General features: G+C 42.8%; 1 protein-coding gene across 2 annotated transcripts in view; it reads left to right on the top strand.

Moving 5' to 3' along the window:
• Positions 1-17,288, top strand: part of EPRS1 (glutamyl-prolyl-tRNA synthetase 1) — a 69,085-nt gene extending 51,797 nt beyond the window's left edge. For both annotated transcript variants that reach the window (XM_021064315.2, XM_021064314.2), the window contains 11 exons: positions 174-383; positions 770-842; positions 2,398-2,477; positions 2,681-2,782; positions 3,434-3,589; positions 4,282-4,479; positions 4,932-5,105; positions 10,071-10,231; positions 12,146-12,224; positions 16,760-16,824; positions 16,931-17,288. In XM_021064315.2, coding sequence (XP_020919974.1) covers positions 174-383; positions 770-842; positions 2,398-2,477; positions 2,681-2,782; positions 3,434-3,589; positions 4,282-4,479; positions 4,932-5,105; positions 10,071-10,231; positions 12,146-12,224; positions 16,760-16,824; positions 16,931-17,081 — 1,449 coding nt within the window. In that variant the 3' untranslated portion in view covers positions 17,082-17,288. The remainder of the gene's footprint in view (positions 1-173; positions 384-769; positions 843-2,397; positions 2,478-2,680; positions 2,783-3,433; positions 3,590-4,281; positions 4,480-4,931; positions 5,106-10,070; positions 10,232-12,145; positions 12,225-16,759; positions 16,825-16,930) is intronic.
• The last annotated feature ends 2,952 nt before the right edge of the window (positions 17,289-20,240 follow it).

The following is a 20,240-nucleotide window of genomic DNA, read 5'->3' as shown; positions in this document are numbered from 1 at the left end:
AAGTTTTCTTAGGAATTTAGAGCCCTGCTGTCTCTCAGAGCAGAAAGGTCCTTTAGGAGTATACTCACCAGCGCGGGGAGCCTCCACCTTTCAAGCTTGGCATCATACTCTTGGCACTTCCGCTATAATTGTGGTTCAGTTCATGCTTCAGAAACTATTTTTCTTTTAAATAGGTCATCACAAAGTCAGAAATGATTGAGTACTATGATGTAAGTGGCTGCTATATCCTTCGTCCCTGGGCGTATTCCATTTGGGAATCCATCAAGGACTTTTTTGATGCTGAGATCAAGAAACTTGGTGTTGAAAACTGCTATTTCCCCATGTTTGTGTCTCAAGGTGCCTTAGAGACAGAGAAGACACACATTGCCGACTTCGCCCCTGAGGTAACGTAGCCTGCTTTATTTAGTTTTGCCGTTTGCTTTGGGAACTCGGAACTGATGTTTTCAGTTCACACTTTTAAAATAATAATCTAAAAGCAAGTTATAACAACCGAATTAGAGAAACGTAAAGCCAGTTTAAAAAAAAACTATATTTCTTTCATCAGGGCAAGTTTTGAGTCGTCTTGTTGTATTAATTAATTAACTGGCTTTTACTTTTCCTTAAACATTTATAAAAACAGTAAGCATCTGCCTTTTCTCACGGTGAACAGCAGCAGTCCTTTTACGTTGCCTTAATTGATACAGCAAAACTCGAAGTAGCGTTTTACCTACATCTAAGCTGTTTCTCTCAAGTGTTTAAAAAAGTGTGAAAAATGATTTTATTTTACTAGGTTGCTTGGGTGACACGATCTGGCAAAACAGAGTTGGCAGAACCAATTGCCGTCCGTCCCACCAGTGAAACAGGTGAGGGTGGGCCTTGGAGCACAGCCAAGAGCTCCTTGAGCGTCAGACACAGCCTCTAGCCGCCAGTCTCCCCTTTGACGTGGGGCACTTATAATCCTTCTTGAGGATTTAGGGTTTCACGAAGGCATTAAGGCTTAAAGATGCATGCACACCGAAGTGCCGTAGAATTTTGTTCTCTTTACGGCTTCATTGTGGAGCTTTTCATCGTGAGGACCAAGTTTTGTTTTTTAAACCACTTGCATCATTGTTCATTTTATGCAATATAGTCTTTCAGAACTTTCCAAAGAATTTTAATCTTAGAAAAGTTTTTATTCTTGGAATTGCTTATACAATTGCAAACACCAGTGTTTTATGTCACGTTTGCTTCAGATTAATATTACAGGTTTTTAATATTACAGGTTTTTATAAGGTTTATTCATATAAGGTTTCTATAAGTTACTAAGTGATTTCTTTCCCGTGTGGTGCTGTTCTTAGTGGCGTGGTTAGCAAGGTAGAGGCCGCTGCTGTAATCTCCATTTTAGGTTAAAAAAAGATCTCAGAAGGGTTAAGTGATTTTCCTAAAATTAGGCATAGGAAGTCAGAGTACCTCTGGGGACTTTTGAGCCTTTGGGCTTGCGAATATCTTTCAAAGTGATTATCCGTCTTTGGGTTAAGGATTGTTCTTTGATACTTTTAGTGATACTCTTGTATGGTAGATAATGACATATTATTAAAATTATGACACCAGCTTTTTTGACATAATAGCTGGGCAGAGTTTTATATTTTACTCATTATAGGTAGTCTATGGTAAGACAGGTACCTTCACTTTAAATTAGCAATTCATGGTAAGAGCTTTCATCAGATAAATTTAACCCAAATTCTAGTTTGAATAGATAACTGTTGGATTCAGCAAGTTACTGAAGTTCTCTCTAAACTCAGCTTCCTTGGAGTTCCCGTCATGGTGCAGTGGTTAACGAATCTGACTAGGAACCATGAGGTTGCAGGTTCAATCCCTGGCCTTGCTCAGTGGGTGAAGGATCTGGCATTGCCGTGAGCTGTGGTGTAGGTTGCAGACGTGGCTCAGATCCCGAGTTGCTGTGGCTCTGGCGTAGGCTGGCGGCTGTGGCTCCGACTTGACCCCTGGCCTGGGAACCTCCGTAGGCCGTGGGAGTGGCCCAAGAAATGGCAAAAAAAAAAAGACAAAAAAAAAAACAAAACAAAGAAAAAAACTCAGCTTCCTTGTTTTCAGTGTTGAGCTTATGATATCTATCTTGTGGGTTGAATGTGGGGATGGAACAGGATAACAGCTGCAAAGAACATAGAACATAGTACGTGCCGTGAGAACTTAGTGTTTGTAGAAACAGCAGCTGAAAAGCTGTCAGATTGAATGTCATCTTCATTGTGAGGAGCATAACATACAGTCAAGTTTGGACAGTTTTATGAAATGTAACACATTGACTTACTGCACAGACACGTGTTTTAATTGTTAGGTATGTGCCAGTTGTACTCTCACCAGCCTCCGAGGGGGGAGCAAAGCCTTCAGTGACTAACTGCCTGTCTTCTCCCGTCTTTTCAGTAATGTACCCTGCATACGCGAAGTGGGTGCAGTCCCACAGAGACCTGCCCATCAGGCTCAACCAGTGGTGCAATGTGGTGGTAGGTAAACACCTCTTCTTTCAGTTATTCTTATGCATTTAAAAAGTACATTTTTCTTATGTTTATATTCAAAGCATTGCACGTATGGAAGCATTTTCCAACTATTTCGAATCACAGCTATAACTTCTGATTATCACATAAAGTTGTTACTAAAAACCGAAATGCTCTCTCTAATGGTCAAATTGTGTTCTTGCCTCCTGCAGCGCTGGGAGTTCAAGCATCCTCAGCCTTTCCTACGAACTCGGGAGTTCCTTTGGCAGGAAGGGCACAGTGCGTTTGCTACGTTTGAAGAGGCAGCAGAGGAGGTATGAAAGTTACCTTTCCTGTTGATGATGCTCACGTTCTTTGTCCCGGCTGTGTGGTCTTGCCCCACCAGCTGTGAGTGACGCAGTGCTAACTATTTACATAGTTATCGTCCAGTAGAAAAACTCTAGGTTGAAATTTGATCTGATCTCAAATGACATGAAAAGATAATTTCTTGGTATACATTATTTTGTTCCTTAAAAATGTATGTATAACCTGCTAAAAGAGAAAACCAGTTAATTCAAATGTGCATGGACTTAAGAAACTGCCTTTTGAAATTTTGTCAGAAAACGTACTGTTTTAAAATTTCAGACGAAAATAGTTGTGGACTTCAGTGTATGGAAGAAATTATAATCCCATGGGTGAAATTAATTACTCTTCAGATTTTTACCCTGGTTACTGTGTATCTTGCACAAGCATTTATTTTCTCTTATATTCTAAATTTATGTACATTTAAAAAAATTATTCAATTTCTTTGCACAGTGCTTTTGGCTTAATAAAGTCACACTGGCTGCTTTAACCTTTCCATAGCAAAAGACTTTTGTTGTTTGAAGTGCTTTCCTCACCACACTTAGTTTTAAACAGTACAGTTTTATAGGTCTGTAATAAATATGCCATACATTGGAACACTTATATTTAAAATTTTGTTACAGGTTTTGCAGATACTTGACTTATATGCGCAGGTGTATGAAGAACTCCTGGCAATTCCTGTTGTAAAGGGAAGAAAGACTGAAAAGGAGAAATTTGCAGGCGGAGACTATACGACCACAGTAGAGGCATTTATATCTGCTAGTGGAAGAGCTATCCAGGTATCCGACTACTGCCTAGGGATTCCTGGGTGACTGTAAGCATAGCCCGTGGGCTGATCTGCCAAGTTTCTTCTGTCATCAGAGAAGTGGACTCTTGTAAAAAAAAAAAAAAAAAAAATCAGTATCTGGAGTTCCCATGGTGGATCAGCAGGTTAAGAACCCGCCTAGCATCCATGAGCACATGGGTTCTGGCCTCGCTCAGTGGTTTAAGGATCCAGCGCTGCCCTGAGCTGTGGTGTAGGTCACAGATGCAGCTAGATCTGGTGTTGCTGTGGCTGTGGTGTAGGCCAACAACTGCAGCTCTGATTTGACCTCTTCCACAGGTACGGCCCTAAAAAAAAAGAAAACAAATTCTAATATTTCATGTGCTTCCTGGGCCATATTATCATTTTCAGTCCAATCTGTCACATCCCCCAAATATCCTGAATTACCAAAGCATGGATTTTTTTTCTTTAGCCTTTGTAATTAAAGTTAACGCCTATGAAAGGGGCCTCTCACAGCAGCACACTACTCTAATATTTTTTGACTAAACTTTGTCTCTACGTTGTATCAGTTATGCTTTAGAAACTTAACACGTGTAGGAAATCAGGGAAGATAAAGTGGCTCTGGTGCCATTTTAAGGTATAAGATCTTTGTTATTTTCAAAGGCATAATAGGTTTTTACAATTGAAGCATGTATTTCTCTATTTTAGGGAGCAACATCACATCATTTAGGGCAGAATTTTTCTAAAATGTTTGAAATCGTTTTTGAAGATCCAAAGACACCAGGAGAGAAGCAGTTTGCTTATCAGAACTCCTGGGGCCTGACGACTCGAACTATTGGTGTTATGACCATGGTTCATGGGGACAACATGGGCTTAGTCTTACCGCCTCGTGTAGCCTGTGTCCAGGTAAGGAAAATGCTTCTGATTATCATTGCTTTTATAAAAATAGAAGCCATTGTGAGTAAAGAAAATTTCAAAGTTTAACTTACTGAATGTCATTCAGGTAGATTTTGCTGATACAGAAACAATATAGAATAGAGTCTAGACCTCAGTATTATGTAACTACTATTTGTGTGACTGTTTTTTACTCTTAATTTTTTTACCCATTTTATAAAGCTTTTAGAAATTATTTTTTGAAGCAGTGTATAATAAATGAACAAAAATGCATTCATTATGGACAAACACTACGCCGCTAGTTGCCAGGTATTCAGTGTGGGTTAGAAATCACACAGGTTGATTTGTGTGAGGGTTTGTAGTCACTGGTATTTGGACTTCTGGATGCTTACGTGGTGATGTGACTGCATTACTTCTCTGGGCTGCTTCCTTGTATAAATTTGTGATCTTGTGCTGGCCTCTAGGTGGTGGTCATTCCTTGTGGCATTACAAATGCACTTGCTGAGGAAGACAGAGACGCTCTGATCGCCAAGTGCCATGATTACCGAAGGCGGCTGCTCAGTGTTAACATTCGCGTTCGAGTTGATTTGCGAGATAATTATTCTCCCGGCTGGAAGTTCAATCACTGGGAGCTCAAGGTAAATTCTGGACGTGGATGTTTTACCTCCACACTCCCTGTTTTGGCTTTTTGTTATGTTATGATTAAAATGGTCTCGAAGTCCCCGTTTATGGTTAGCAAGCCTTCTCTGTTTGTTACTAAAATGTTTATATCAAGAATTGATAAAGTCAGTCATCCCCACAGTGAAACTCAGAATAGTGGGGCTCAGGTGTCACTGTTACAGCCCGTCAGACATGGTGTCCCACTTGGTTTTTTCACAACTCATTGTTTCACACCGGCTGGTTGATTTTTATTTTGTGTAATCAAGGCTAGTCAAAATTCTGGCTTAATATTTTTGATATAACGTATTTATTGCACATTGCTGTTAACAGATGTTCCGTATTCTCTCTTTTTTTTTTTTTTTTTTTGCAGTTTAGGACCGCACCCAGCATATGGAGGTTCCCAGGCTAGGGGTTTCATTAGAACTGAAGCCGCCGGCCTCCACCACAGCCACAATGCCAGATCCGAGCCACATCTACACCACAGCTCACGGCAACGTCGGATCCTTAACCCACTGAGCGAGGCCAGGGATCGAACCCGAAACCTCATGGTTCCTAGTTAGATTTGCTTCCGCTGCCCCACAACAGGAACTCCAGAAGTTCCATATTCTTAATTATGCCTTTCAAACTTCTGGGATTTAGCTTTTTTTTCTTATGGTGAAATGGGAAATCTCATTAGAACTAGCTGTTAGGAGTCAGGAATTTATAAACTCATGTTACAGGAAATGGATGAGAACATGTAATGAGATTACAGCTGCAAGCTTTCAGATGTGGAAGCTCAGCAATGTTGAGATTATTCAGTATTAATATATGTGGGGTTCCACAGTTACTAATCTTTATCCCTTCATGTGTTTTAAATGGCCCCTAAGATAAATCTCTACGCTGAAGAATAGTAGTTATATTGCTACTGCTTTCCTCTGTGTAATATACTTTTTCCTTTACGTATTCTCCCACCTTTAAAACAGGCTTTAAAGGTGAATATTTTCTGTGTAATTTCTCTTTGATTGTGATTTTTTTTTTTTTTTTACTTATGTGGAAATAGCAGTTGTGTGATTTCAGTAATGGCTTGTGTAAACCCACTTGCATTTGCCTGAGGTACCAAAGAGAGACTTGACTCCTTGCAATGAGCTGGATTGAAAGGAAAAGAAGAAAAAGGAAAAAAAAAGTTGTCCATACTTACTTCTGTGTCCCTCCTCTTCTCCTCTTTCCTCTCCTCCTGGGCCTGACTTGACTCTGTCACCCTTCTTTCCAGTTCCCGGTGAACCTCTACTGTGTGTGTGTTGGGGGAAGTTTATCTTAGTGTGAGCTGCCGGCTCTGCTACAGCTTCCTTGTCTACAGTACTTAGGAAAGAAAGCGAAGCGCCTAGGTTCTCAACTTGATGCTGAACATTGAAGAGCACTGAGAAAGAGTTCATTAGGCAGTGAAGAGTACCGATGGTACATTTCATGCCGAGAATTCCTGGGGAAACCACAACATTGTAAATCAACTCGACTTTATTAAAATGTTTTTAAATGAAAAAAAAAAAAAAAACCCGAGGAAAGAAAACCTTTTGGGAAATCTAGATTCATATTTATTTGATGGTGATTAACTTCATAGAGTGCATATGTGTGTGTGATGTGTGTTTGTATCGTGAGCCTCACCCGGATTAGTACATGAGGTGTGTGGTTTGGTGGCCAGACCAGAACCCAGCGACTCCCATAACACTTCTTTAGAGGCTAGAAAGGGGAAAAAGATACGAGTGAATTAACCCTTTTCTTTTTACGGTGTTGGATGATTGAGATAATTTCGTGTTGCTCTCTAAAAACAAACAAAACCCCCAAGTCCTTTGTAAGTAAATTCCTGACTGGTTACTTGAAAAACCGCCAGCGGAAAGCCCACCTGTCTCTGATGTGGCCTCACACGGTCTTTGTGCTTTTGTTGTCCCTTGCTCCTTTCACACATCTTTTCTCCCTTCCCAGACCGTCTCTTTTCCCACCTCTGTGTCTTTGCTTGTGCTCTTTCTTCCTTTTAGGTTCTACATTTTTTTAAATGATGAAAACGATCCCAAATTTACAATAAAGCAAGTACGGTACAAAGAAATTTTTCTTGCCTGAACCGTTTAAAAAGAAGATGCTACCTTGATGCCCCATCGATCTACACCCATGTTCTCACAAACCTGTAATCACAAAATAGCCAACAAAATCAGGATTTACCTTGGTACATCATTACCATCTAATTCCAGAACCCATTCAGGTTTTGTGAATTGTCTAATGGCCTTCATGGCAGAAGAATCTAGCTTAGAAGGGTGTGTTCATATAGTTACCTTGTCCCTTTAGTTGCTTTTATTCTGGAATAGTTCCTCAGTTTTTCTTTAATTATTGTGATCTTGACACAGTGCATTTCTCATTGGCTTTTTATTGATTAGTTAGTTTAAATTTTTTTTTTTTTTTTTTTTTTTTTTTTTTTGTCTTTTGGCCATTTCTAGGGCCGCTCCCATGGAGGTTCCCAGGCTTGGGGTCCAATCGGAGCTGTAGCCGCCGGCCTACGCCAGAGCCACAGCAACTCGGGATCCAAGCTGCCTCTGCGACCTACACCACAGCTCATGGCAACGCCGGATCCTTAACCCCCTGAGCAAGGCCAGGGATCAAACCCGCAACCTCATGGTTCTAGTCGGATCCGTTAACAACTGGGCCACGACTGGAACTCCAAGTTAAAATTTGTTATGGACGCAAGGTTTCTGATGATATTCAGTGGGTTATAATCTCTTTATTTATTTTGATGTTCAAAGTGTCTTCCATCTGACCAGTAGGACCCCTTACAGCTAACTTTTGTGTTCTCTGAACACTTCCTTGCTCTCTGGCACAAGATCTTGTAGGGTTTATCTGTGCTTTCTCTGCCTCAGCGCTGTAATTGGCTGCCTCTCTTAAGAAGCCCTGGTTCTTTTTAGGAGAAGATGGTGTCTGGCACAGGTGAGCTCATTGCTTGTGAACTCTGACTGCTTCCAGGCCTTCTCAATACATGGAGCTGCGGGATGCATGTACTTGTGTATACACACACACACACACACACACACACACACGTGCATACTCAGTGCATTTACATTTGTCTTTCTGTATCCATCTATGTCATTCGATAACCGTGAGTTCACACACTTGCTTCCAGTCAGCCCACGTGACCCCGTCTTACTTCCCCCCTTGCTGTATTTTAACTCTGACAGTGAAGGACCTAGCTCCAGTTGGTCTTAAGCTCTTCCATGTTGTGTACCCCTCTCTCTCTCATTGCCATCGGCACCCCCTCCCCTGCGTGGGTGCCCTCCTCACCCCCGGGCCCTGACAGCCCATGCCAGGCCGTTTTCACAGCAGGGGCTTTCTCCTCCGACCCCGGCTTCGGTGCTCTGCTCCGTCCTTCCCCAGCGCAGGATGCGGTCCTTAGCGGTTTACGCCTCTGTCTTTGTAGCGTCTCTGAGTCAGGAGGAGTTCGTGACATTGACTTTTTGTCGATATAGGTCAGTTATTTTGTAGCGTATTCTTCAGTTTCGATGGATGTGCTCATTAACTTGTGCTTTGTCCGGTGCCTTTTCTTGCCTCTTTCAGCTGGGGATAGTCTCCCCCTTTGGTTTCCTGTGCTGATTTTTACTGCTGGTAGGCATGTCTTGGTTACCCTGCACAACCTGAAGACATGAAGCTTTGTGAGGATAGGATCTGTTTCTTTTTTCCTTTTTTTTTTTTTTTTTTTTTTTTTGTGCTTTTTAGGCCCACCCCCGAGACATATGAAAGTTCCCAGGCTAGGGGTTGAATCGGACCTGCATTTGCCGGCCTACACCACAGCCACAGCAATGCCAGATCCGTAACCCACTGAGGGAGGCCAGGGATCGAACCCGCATCCTTGTGGATACTAGTTGGGTTCATAACTGCTGAGCTACAACAGGAGTTCCTCTTAGTCATCTTCTAAGTCTCATTGCACTTAATAGTTTCTTACATATGCATACATTGGATGAACAAAGGAAAACAGTAAAATAATGTAATACTATACAGTATTTGGTCATTATAAACAGATCTTCTCTAGAGATAGATCATTTTTTTCTAGAGTAACATATAAAAATTTTCCTTTGGCCTTGATTTGGGCCCTCCCAGTCAGCTAAACTGCATTTCACAGTTCCTAACTTAAATTTGAAAACCCCAAATTTGTTTCAAAGGATCATTCACCCCCCCCAAAAAAAAAAATTGTTAAAAACCTACTGTTTCAGAGAGGTCTTTCTAAGCCTCAGTCCCCTCACAGAGCAGACGCCTCACGTGCTGTCCCAGGACTAAACACCACAAGCTTGAACGTGCACATGGGCCCTCAGTTCTTTGGGAAAACCCACAGGGTACTGGGAGTGGTTCTCAGGGCAGTCCCAGGACCAGCAGTCTCAGCATCCCTTGCCAGCTTGTTAGAACTATAAACCCTCAGGCCCCATCGCTGGACCTGCTGTGATCAGAAATTGGGGGAGGGGCCGGGGGGTGGTACATGGAGCCCGGCAGCCTAGGCTTCGGTGATTCTGATGCTCAAGGTCCCGTGACCAGGGCCGGACCTTCCCCGCACAGCATCCCCCTGCCACACGCGCGCGGGTCAGGGAAGGGCCTGGATGGCTTGGGGTGGCCTTAGGTTCAGGAAGCCTTTGGTGGTTATCTCCGTGTGCTGCACCGGTGTGACTGTCCCTGTGCTCTTGGGACAGAAGCCAGACAACTACCCTGTTCCCCACTAAGCTTGTTCTTAGCTCAGAAGCACTCGAGCAGCACCTTTTTTCTTTAGGTTTATGCCTTCTCATTGGAATAGGTTTCTGGAATATCTCAGGAGTGTTACCTCCTTTTTAAGATTGTTTGCTTCTGTCTTTGTTTTGCGGATTTTGAGGACTTAGAGCAGGTAAAGCCATGGGATAAGTGGAGACGTGCAGGTAGCACTTTTCACTGCCTTTTTTGCTTTCTAGGGCGTTCCAGTTAGACTTGAAGTTGGGCCACGTGACATGAAGAGCTGTCAGTTTGTAGCTGTCAGACGAGATACTGGAGAGAAGCTGACGCTTGCTGAAAACGAGGCTGAGACGAAACTGCACGCTCTCCTGGAGGACATCCACGCCAACCTCTTCACACGGTCAGTTCCTTAGACTTGCGCGGGGCTCGTCTTCGCATGCGCTCCGCCTTTGTGATCTGTACCATCGAGTCCTTTACCCCAGCCCGAGGTCCTCTCTCAACTCCCGTGGGTCTTAACTCGCCTTTCGCTTTGTGTGTTTTGACTGGTATTGTTTTTCTGTGTGCTTTCTGCTCCTTACAAGGCTTGCGGTAATGGACTGTCTGTCCTGTGGACTAATTTGGGTTAACTTTAGGCCCACGCTTTTATGATACATGAAATTTGAGGAAGGGACACAATGGTTATCACCTGTTGGAGGCACAGCATCCGCCCCCGGGAGTGTTTGAGATCGCTCGCACCTGGGGCCGAAACCTGGGGCCTTGGGCGGAGCTGCCGGGTTCCCGGGCCGAGCCGGCCAAGCGCTCCGCAGGTGGTTAGGATTTGGCTCCAAGGCCCAGAACCTCCTGAGCGAGGTTGGGAGTGAGGCTGCCCAGCCGCCCTGACCTGTGCAGAACCACAGACCTCAAGGCAGAAGACCAGAAGGTTGGTGGCATAGGTGTGGCACCTCCCTTTCTTTACCTACCCGCCTGAGGCGGAGAGGAAGGCCCGTGGCCGTCCGGGTGGGGACTCAGTTTGAGACGGGCGGGTAAGTTCCTGCATCTCCACTTGTTTATCTTCTAATACCTTGGGCCTAATTCGTATTAGGCCTCAGTAATTTAAGGAGGGAACCAGTTTCAGCCTTGGCTTTGGTGCTTATTGATGTGATTGTAAGCAAGTGATTTTGCTTCTCTTGGCTTGTTTACCTTAAAATGCAAATGATAATCCATCTCGAGGGGTTACTTCCTGGATTTATTTGGCCCCCAAAGCTGTAATTCATTTCAGGGTCGTCTGCGTTCAGGACAGGTCGTATTGTCAGAGAGAAAGATGAGAAAGCTGCCTGTCCTTGTTGCTGCCACGCGGGCAGTGCTGTCAGTGCAGCGGGTTCTTTTCCGGAGATTCTCCTCGGAGTCACCGGGGAGCTTTGGAAACAGAAACATACCTGAGCTTCCCACGCGCAGGTTCTGATGCGCTGGTTTTAAGATAGGTCTTGTTCTGTCTGTAGTGTTGAAATGCTCTCTTTGTGATTCAGGGTACACCCCTGCTTCGAAGAGCACTGCTAAAGGTTTTTGTTGACATTTTTATGCAGTGAATTAATATAAGTTGCTTAAAGGTGCATTCAGCCAGCCCCTCACTGTCACTTGGTCACACGGGCCCACCTCACTGCGAAAGAAGGGGAAGTGGATTCGGTAGCTAGCTAGCAGTCGCTGGCGGAGTTCGCGTGGCCTGGCCCTGAGGTTAGAAACGAAAAACAGGCCTTCTCTTCCTTGCTCATGGCCTGTGAGTGCTTCTCTTGTAAAGTGTGAGTTTGAGTGTGGAAGAGAATATTTATTTCCATTTGGGAAACTTGAGGTTCTTAAAAAAAGACTTGCATGGTGTGCAAAAGAGCTTGAGTAATGTGTATGTGTGTTTTTCCTTTTTCAAACATTTTCATGCCTTTGTGTTTGATTATTACAACAATTCAATATGGTAGTTAGACTTGAGTATTTTTCCAGTTTTGTAGAAGGGGAAACTGAGACCAGAGAGGCTGAAATAATTACCCAGACTCTCATTGGTAATAAGAGGTAAAGCCAGGAATTAAATTGTTGATCACTAGAGATTTAATGGTGATTACAAAAGTAATCACCACCTGTGTGTGCCTGCAAACTCTCCATTTAATGTTCACATTCATGCAGTGGTGAGCTAGGATTTACTGAATGTCACTGCTAGAGACAAAATTGAGGTTCATACTGAGTTCTTCTCACTTCCAGGTTATTACTCTTTCATTAAATTTGCTGTTTTTAAAAACTTGGTCATATTAGTAAGAAAAATATGTATTATTTTTAAATTACTCCATAATAGGGCTTCTGAAGACCTTAAGGCTCATATGGTTGTGGCTAATACAATGGAAGACTTTCAGAAGGAGCTCGATTCTGGAAAGGTAAGAGACTTCTGAAAAGTTTCAAATATAAACATATTTCAGTAAATGATACTTTAAGACTCACGGAATTTATGCATGATGTTAATCCCTTCTGCAAGGCCTGTCACACAAAAGGATTATATGTTACTCCGCGTTGCTACTCTGTTTTCTCCTGGCTTCCCGGCAGCATTACAACATCGTATCGTTGGGGTAACACTGTGAGCAGATTACATAAAACCTTTTGCTCATGCTCCTTATGCAGGCTAAACAAGTTTCCTTTTGTATGACTGTATTCCCATTATTGGAGAATTTCGTGCTCTCACTTTGCTGTAAGTTCTTAAAGTAAGCGTTGTTCTAATTTGAGAAATGTAATGTGCAGCATCCTACAAAAGGAAGTCCTGTTTCGGAGCGTGTATGCTTACCTGGATCTTAATACACTGAACTTGGTGAATAACAAGTGAAAAGCGTTACTCATTTCTAAGCCTGTTTTTGAGAATGAGGGGGTACTTCTGGCTCCTTAAAACTACACAGGTTTTCCCAATGGTGCTTGAAGATTTAATCAGCTTTTTATGTTGTGTGTATGCAGAAGTTCGCAGCCCAAACTTGGTTTGCACAAGGAAGGGGTCTTGATTTGGAAATTATTAATTGCTGGGATGAATCACTTATGGGCATTAGTATTCTGGTGCATGTGTTTGTACAGCTGGTCTGCATCTTCAGGTTATAAACGGGAAAATCATGGACCAGAGACTTAAGTAATTACCCCAAACCATTTGGAAGCAGACCTGCTATTAGAATTTAGACCTCTCTTCTGATTCAGCTTAATGCGCTTTTTAAAAAAATTCATGCTGAAGGTAAAGACAAAATTTTGCTTGCTTATGATTATAACCTCTTAACATGTCTCTTACTGTGTGAGTTGGGAAGATATGAATCTCTCTGGCTTTCGGTTTACGAACCTGTAAAATGAGTACAGACTAGATAGTATAGCCTAAGGATCCAGCTTTGTCACTACGGTGCGGATTTGAACTGTGGCCTGGGAACCCACATGTCATGAGTGTGCCCTCCTTCAAAAAAGGCAAAAAATAGCATCAAAATCGCCTTCAGATCCATAATTCTTCAGTATTTAGCCTTCTGTTATTCTTGGCCTGTTGCCTTGGTAATATCCTATCTTTCTGGCTTCCATAACTTGTCACTCAACTTGATACTTTCTTTTTTGGTCTAAAATGTTTAGGGCCTTATCTGCCACACATGGAAGTTCCTAGGCTAGGGGTCGAATCAGCTGTAGCCGCCGGCCAACACCACAACCACAGCCACAGCAACTCGGGATCTGAGCCTCGTCTGTGACCTACACCACAGCTTATGGCAACATTGGATCCATAACCCACCAAGAGAGGACAGGGATCGAACCCGAATCCTCTTGGATACTAGTCGGGTTTGCGTGTTTGTTACTGCTGAGCCAGGGCGGGAACTTTGCAGAGTTCTAATCTCTACTTCTCCTGGCTGGCTGGATAGCTATCTGATGCTGTGTATATTTTTTCTTTCATTCTATTTTTTATACTTTTTTTGTTCCATTATTTATTGAATTTTAAAACTTCCCTTACTGTAGAAATAAGATAGTCCCCTTTTGCAGTACCGTCTATTAAAAACATTGTGCAAGAGTTAATAAACCCATAATGTAAACTATCAGTGCATTGCTTTCAAAGAAGTGAATCTTAGTGAGTATCGGTGGATCACGTTTTCCATTCTGATATTAAATAAGCTCTTGGAGAGATTTCCGCAGGGATCCCAAAGCAGAGTGTAGGGTTTTCAGGCCGTGTCCAGAGATCGCATAGAGACCAAAGCAAGTGTTGTTTCTGTGTCCAGTGCTCAGTTCCCGCCTCCATCTCACCTCACGGTGCTCAGCTTCCGTGTGTTGACTGAACAGCAAGCAACTTCCAAGGCTTTTGTAAATAAAATTGGATTTACTGGGAGAGGAAAAGGAGGAAGGGACCTTTGGAGCTTGAGTGTAGATGAGAGTTTGTTTTCTCCTCTTTGTTGGTCAAAATGAAAAGAATTTCTTTATATGTCTAATTTATAGGACCTGCTTTTGGTACACTTTTCCAAGGGGGTGATCTTAATTGAATGAAAAATAAATGTTATCTACGTGTAACATATACATTTTACTGTCGGCATGTATTACTAATGTCTCAATCACCATGATTTTTGAGTATTAATACTTCTCATTAGCATTTTCTGCTGTGAAGTTCAAGATATTATATATTGCAAAAGATTGTAGCTTTGTAGCTTTTAAAAACATAGATGTAGAAATAATATGAGATAAAAACCTTTCCATGGCTGAATAAGTCACCTAAAAAAATACATACTCTCCGTTCATGTTAATGAGTTACATGCATACATAATAAGAAATTTCAGGTCTTATGTCAACTTCACTTTGAAGTTAGAATTAAAACATGTTCTTTTCAAAATTATGAGTCCAAATACATTTAATAACAGCTTTAGTTGAGTTCATTCTTATACTATACACCACTTTAAATTTTAAAAGTTATTGTAGTAGAAATACCTTCTCATGGCTTAGTGATTTTTTTTCTTGGAGAAAAAGATAAGCCTACTTACTGTAAAATCTGTTAAAGTTATAAAAAAAATACAGCTTGAAGTGTTATGAGTTAACAAAAGTAAAATTTCTAAGAAACCAAATTTAAATTCATTATTTTAAAACATTCTTTGTAATTATCTTAATATTTGTATGATCACGTAATTAAAGACAGTGATTAAAGTTTTTCCCCATTCTGTATTTCAGAATGAATTTTAAATAGTACTTTAATGAATGTACAGTTTTCTCTTTTTTATTTGTGTAAATGCTAATGATTTACCAACTTTCAATACAGGGAAGTAACTTTGTGCTACTTCAGCTCTTATATCCCTAGGTTTGTTTTTCCTTCACTTTTCATTGCATAATTTCTATATTTAAATTGTATATTATTAATTTATATATCTAATAATTATTGACCTTATATTATCTGTATACTTATTTAAAATTATTTGTATTGAGTACCTGTTGTGGTGCAGTGGAAACAAATCCAGCTAGTATCCACGAGGATGCAAGTTCAATCCCTGGCCTCGCTCAGTGGGTTAAGGATCCAGTGTTGCCGTGAGCTGTGGTGTAGGTCACAGACGCGGCTTGGATCCCGAGTTGCTGTGGCTCTGGTGTAGGCTGGCAGCTGTAGCTCCAATTCAACCCCTAGCCTGGGAACCTCCATATGCTGTGGGTGCGGCTCTAAAAATAAATAAATAAATAAATAATAAAATTATTCCTATATTAAAAACAATTGTCTATTTAGCATATAATTTTAATATATATTTTAAAACATATTAAAAAATCATCCAAATACTTACTATTATCATCCCCTCCATGTTCTATCATCCATCCCCCCCCGCCCGTGCCTAGCAGTTTTCTACTTCTTTATTGTCTTAAGCACATCACCAGAATAACATCAGCTTTGGGAGTCAGGCTAACACATTTTGCTTAATTATCTAAAAGACGTAGGTAACTAACCTCGTTTTTTTGTAATTTCCTAATCTGTGTTTACTTTCACTTTACTTAGAAACCTTTTGAAACATGTTTAACCAAATTCGAAGGGCGAGGAAGGGCTTCTAGGAGACTCTTGAGCTTGGAAGGTGTGACAGGAACCAGTTGATCACAAGTTGACAAGGAAGCTGGATGACCTTCTAGCGGCTTTTAAACTACCGTTTCTTCTTTTGGGCCACAGCTGTGGCATGTGGAAGTTCCCTGGTCACAGGTCGAACCCTTGCCACAGGAATGACAATGCTGGATCCTTAACCTACACCACAAGCAAACTCCTAAACTACCGTTTCTGTTGTATGTCTTTGATTTCTCTACTCCTAACAGGAATTTTTTTATAGGACTAATGCGTCATTGTTATTGCAGATAAGCCTCATTTTGAAGTAGACATGCTATGAAAAATGTAGGATTCACAACTAAGAGAAATCTTAATTCTCGTCTCATCCAATACCCACATTTTATAAGAGAAAACTCAGGGCTAGAGATTTTCAAACAGGCAGTGAGTTTGAAATTTCGGATAAATTAGGTTAAAATCCCAGGTCTCTTGATTCTGCCCATTATTCTCTATGGCGAGGAAAGAGCTTTAACAACCATTGGCGAATCAGCGTTCTCTTTGTCCCCTGCCTCTCTCTTCCTGGTAACCACGTGGCGGGGGAGGCAGTCATCAGGTTTGAAGGGAGGGCTCTGACATTCACCCTCCGTTCTTCCTTCTCTTTAGCGCTGTGGACATTTAAGTGTATTGCAAAGATGTCTCTGTTGTGTCCTGCTGTTCTGTGATGTGCGGGTTTGAGATGGTGGGAAAACATCCTTTCTTATCTCCAGCACCTTTGAGCACAGTTCCTAGCAGGTTTGCAAAGGTACCATGGCCTGAAAAAGGCCGGGAAGCCTATCCTTTTTCTTGCGGGTTCAGCAGAGAACTCAAATGTTCCTTTTGCGGAACAGAAGGAATTGTAAATACTGAATTTTTTTCTCATGTTAGATTGTTCAGATTCCATTCTGTGGGGAAATCGACTGTGAAGACTGGATCAAAAAGACCACTGCCAGGTAAGACTGTTACGTCTAACGGATAAAGTCTGTGAAGTGTCGCAGTGAAAAAGAGTAGGAATTTTCAGCCTAAACGAATGGACTCTTTACATGGTTTTAATTTCAGGGATCAAGATCTGGAACCTGGCGCTCCGTCCATGGGAGCCAAAAGCCTCTGCATCCCCTTCAAACCGCTCTGCGAGCTGCAGCCTGCAGCCAAGTGCGTCTGCGGCAAGAACCCCGCCAAGTTCTACACCTTGTTTGGTCGTAGTTACTAAGGGTTAAGCAAACCCCATCTCCAGCCCTCCTCGCTTTTTAAAGGATTGATCCTAGTCAGTTCCCAGACGTAGACAGTTTTATGATTTTTTTAAAATAAAAGTTCTAAAAGGAGGTCACGTAAGACAGACACCTCTTCTTATGTCTAAATTAACAATGGAGAAAAGACTTTTCTGTAAACAACCCCAGTAATAAATATCATGAACTGATACCGTTTCGTGTATTCATTTGTTTGGGAAGTCGCTGTGTTTTGTGCTCTGGGGAAGTTGCTGGAGAGACGAAGGTGGCTCTTCTTGACCTCAGTACTGCCTCCCTCCTTCAGACCCGGCACCACCAGCTGCTCCTTCTTCGGTGCAGGAGCCCTTTCTTTCCTTACTTCCCCCTGCTGAGGCTAACATTGCCCTAAAAACAAACGAGAACAACGAAGGTACAAAAGGTTTCCTCTGCCCTTCTCTTTCCCTCTTTTCCTCGTGGTTCCTACGGGGTCTTCAGAAAACCAGACCTGATTCGTGAAAGCCTGATCAGCTCATCTCACTTTGGCTTCTTAGTTTGTGCTCAGGAGGGAGGTGGTGCTGCCCCTCTGCCCAAAGCCAACTTCCTGGGGGCTTGTCTTACCATCTGCCTCTGCTGCAGCTCCGCTGCTAGAAGACATTTCGCTTCTTTACTAAAATTGCTCCCAAGACTTGCCGTCCTGTCTCTCAGTTAGGTGTCCTTCTAGCTGTCCTTCCTTGGCCTGCGTCTTAGACATGGGTGTGCCCTTGCCGTGGTGGCCCTCCTCCCATGCCACCTGATCAGCCCCCTCTGATCCCATGGTTTCAGGTGACATTAATAGGATGACGGCGCCAACATTTTTATCTCGGTCTGACCTCCAGGCCCCACTCCTAGCTGCGTACTGGGTTTTCTGGAGTGTTCCTTCAACGTTTCAGGTCAGCCCGTGTCAAAAAAATCTCCTTTCATTCTCCACTCCCAGACCTGTTCCTCCTACGGTACTTCCTGCCTGAAGGATGAGCACATGTACCCAGCACCCGAAACCAGAAGCCCGAGAGTCACCCTCTCAGCCCCTCCAAGGTGCCAGCAGCCGTGTTCACTTGGCCTGCAGAGCGTTCCGCGCTCCCTCTGACGTCTCTGCTCCCCATCCACGGGTTGAGATGCCCTCTGGCCAGTTGCCTCTTAGGCTGATTACTGGCTCCAGGTCCATCTCCAGGCCCGTCTCCACATCTCCAAGGGTGTTTTGTTTTTTCCTAATGTGTGATTTCTTATGATGTTTTTCTTCCCCTTACGAGCCTTTCGTGGTTCCCGGTCAGTACCAGGATACAGTGTAAAGCCTTCAGCCTGTTGTGGTTTAGCCTACCTGTCCAGTCTCCCTTTCAACCAGCCCAGTAGAGTCCTTTGCAGCCTAACCACTTGGGGTGTCCTGCAGGCAGCGTCCCATGTCTCACCTCTGGCCCTTCGCCTGGATGCCTTTTACTTCACGCTTCTCTTTATTTCAGGGCTTGCTCTAATTTAGTGTGCAGTCTTCCTTGGTAGTGATAAACGTGCGAATAAAGGGAAAAGCTTCCAAAAGGACTGCCTGGAAGTGTATTCCAGGCAGAAGGAACAGCTTACGCAAAGCCATGAACGTACCTACTGTGTATGAGAACACGGCAGAACTCTCCTTGGTGAGAAGTTGTTAAATGAAAGTGGATTACGTATGACATGCTTTCAGGATTGATGTTTTGAGTGTGTGTATTCATATGCCTCCCTTAATGAGGTAGATGTTTGAGTCACGCTTATACTCAAGAAGCAGTATTTCTTTCCTTTTTTTTTTTTGTCTTTTTAGGGCCGCACCTGCGGCATATAGAAGTTCCCAGGCTAGGGGCTGAATCAGAGCTGCAGCTGCCATCTACACCACAGCCACAGCAATGCTGAATCCATAACCCGCCGATCAAGGCCAGGGATCGAACCTGCATCCTCATGGATGCTGGTCAGATTCGTTTCCACTGAGCCACCATGGGAACTCCAAGAATCAATATTTCCTATTGATCTATGGCAGTCTAGGATGATTTATCTTTTTTTTTTTTCCCCACCCTTAGCAGCTGTGTAAACTTCCCTGTTTCTTCCATGGTAAAGTGGAGACAAGTCTAACATCTGCGTCACAGTCACTCTGCCCCGTGAAGTGCTTAGAACACCTGGCCCGTACTAAACAGTGGCTAGTGTTAACTTTTTGGGGGGTGGTGGGGCATGGCCAGGGCATGTGGAGGTTCCCAGGCCAGGGATCGAACCTGGACCACAACGGCGACAACACTGGATCCTTAACCCGCTGTACCACAGGAGCTCCTGCTCGTGTTAGTTATGGCAAGGATGCAGGGTCAGCTGGAAGTTGCTCCAATGTTTATCTCCAATTAACAATGAATGACCTTAGCGCCTAGGGATTGTTTTTGGGTTTTTTGGTTTTTTCAGTCAGTCCCTGACAAAAGCCTGAAAAGTAGATCAGAGACTTCCATATTTTGTTCTGTTGCCGCTGGCCACTTGGGAGCAGGTGATCACCTTTGATGCAAAGACACATCCCCAGGCTATTTTTTTGATTTTTCAGATGAGAATTAATTACAGAAAAACTTGACCTTTGCTGCTTTAAAGGGACTCGCTAATTTAAAGGAACTTTACAGCAATGGGATCCTGCTGTATAGCACTGGGAACTATATCTAGTCACTTATGATGGAGCATGATAATGTGAGAAAAAATGTATATATATATGTGTGTGTGTGTGTGTGTGAGACTGGGTCACCTTGCTGTGCAGTAGAAAATTGACAGAACACTGTAAACCAGCTATAATGAAAAAAATAAAAATCATTATATTAAAAAAATAAGACCTTGGGGCAAAACAAAAATAAAATAAAGGAACTCTAAGTAGTTACGTTAAGGAAAGACTCCTTCAACTCTAGATCTACATGTGAAAAAGGGGGGCTTTTCGTTAAATTGAGGTTCAGTTAAAAGAGCAAACACTTTAAGCGCGGTGGTGGTGCTTTTCAAGGGGCGTGTAAACGTGGCTCCAGACGCTGGCCTGTCACTCTTGTTTACTTGCAGGCCACGGCCTCTACCAGATTCATTCATGACTGACGGTCACCGGCGTGGTTATGTGCCTGGCATTTGTGGTTTTCGAGAAGAAAAGCAGATCAAGGTGT

This window comes from Sus scrofa, chromosome 10 (assembly GCF_054392235.1).
Source record: "Sus scrofa isolate SSC_HxYL_T2T_F1_AM1 chromosome 10, Sscrofa_HxYL_maternal_Yorkshire_Landrace_v2.0, whole genome shotgun sequence".
Taxonomy (NCBI): Eukaryota; Metazoa; Chordata; class Mammalia; order Artiodactyla; family Suidae; genus Sus; species Sus scrofa.
The sequence above is the reverse complement of the archived record's forward strand: the minus strand, read 5'-3'. Positions and strand labels throughout refer to the sequence as shown.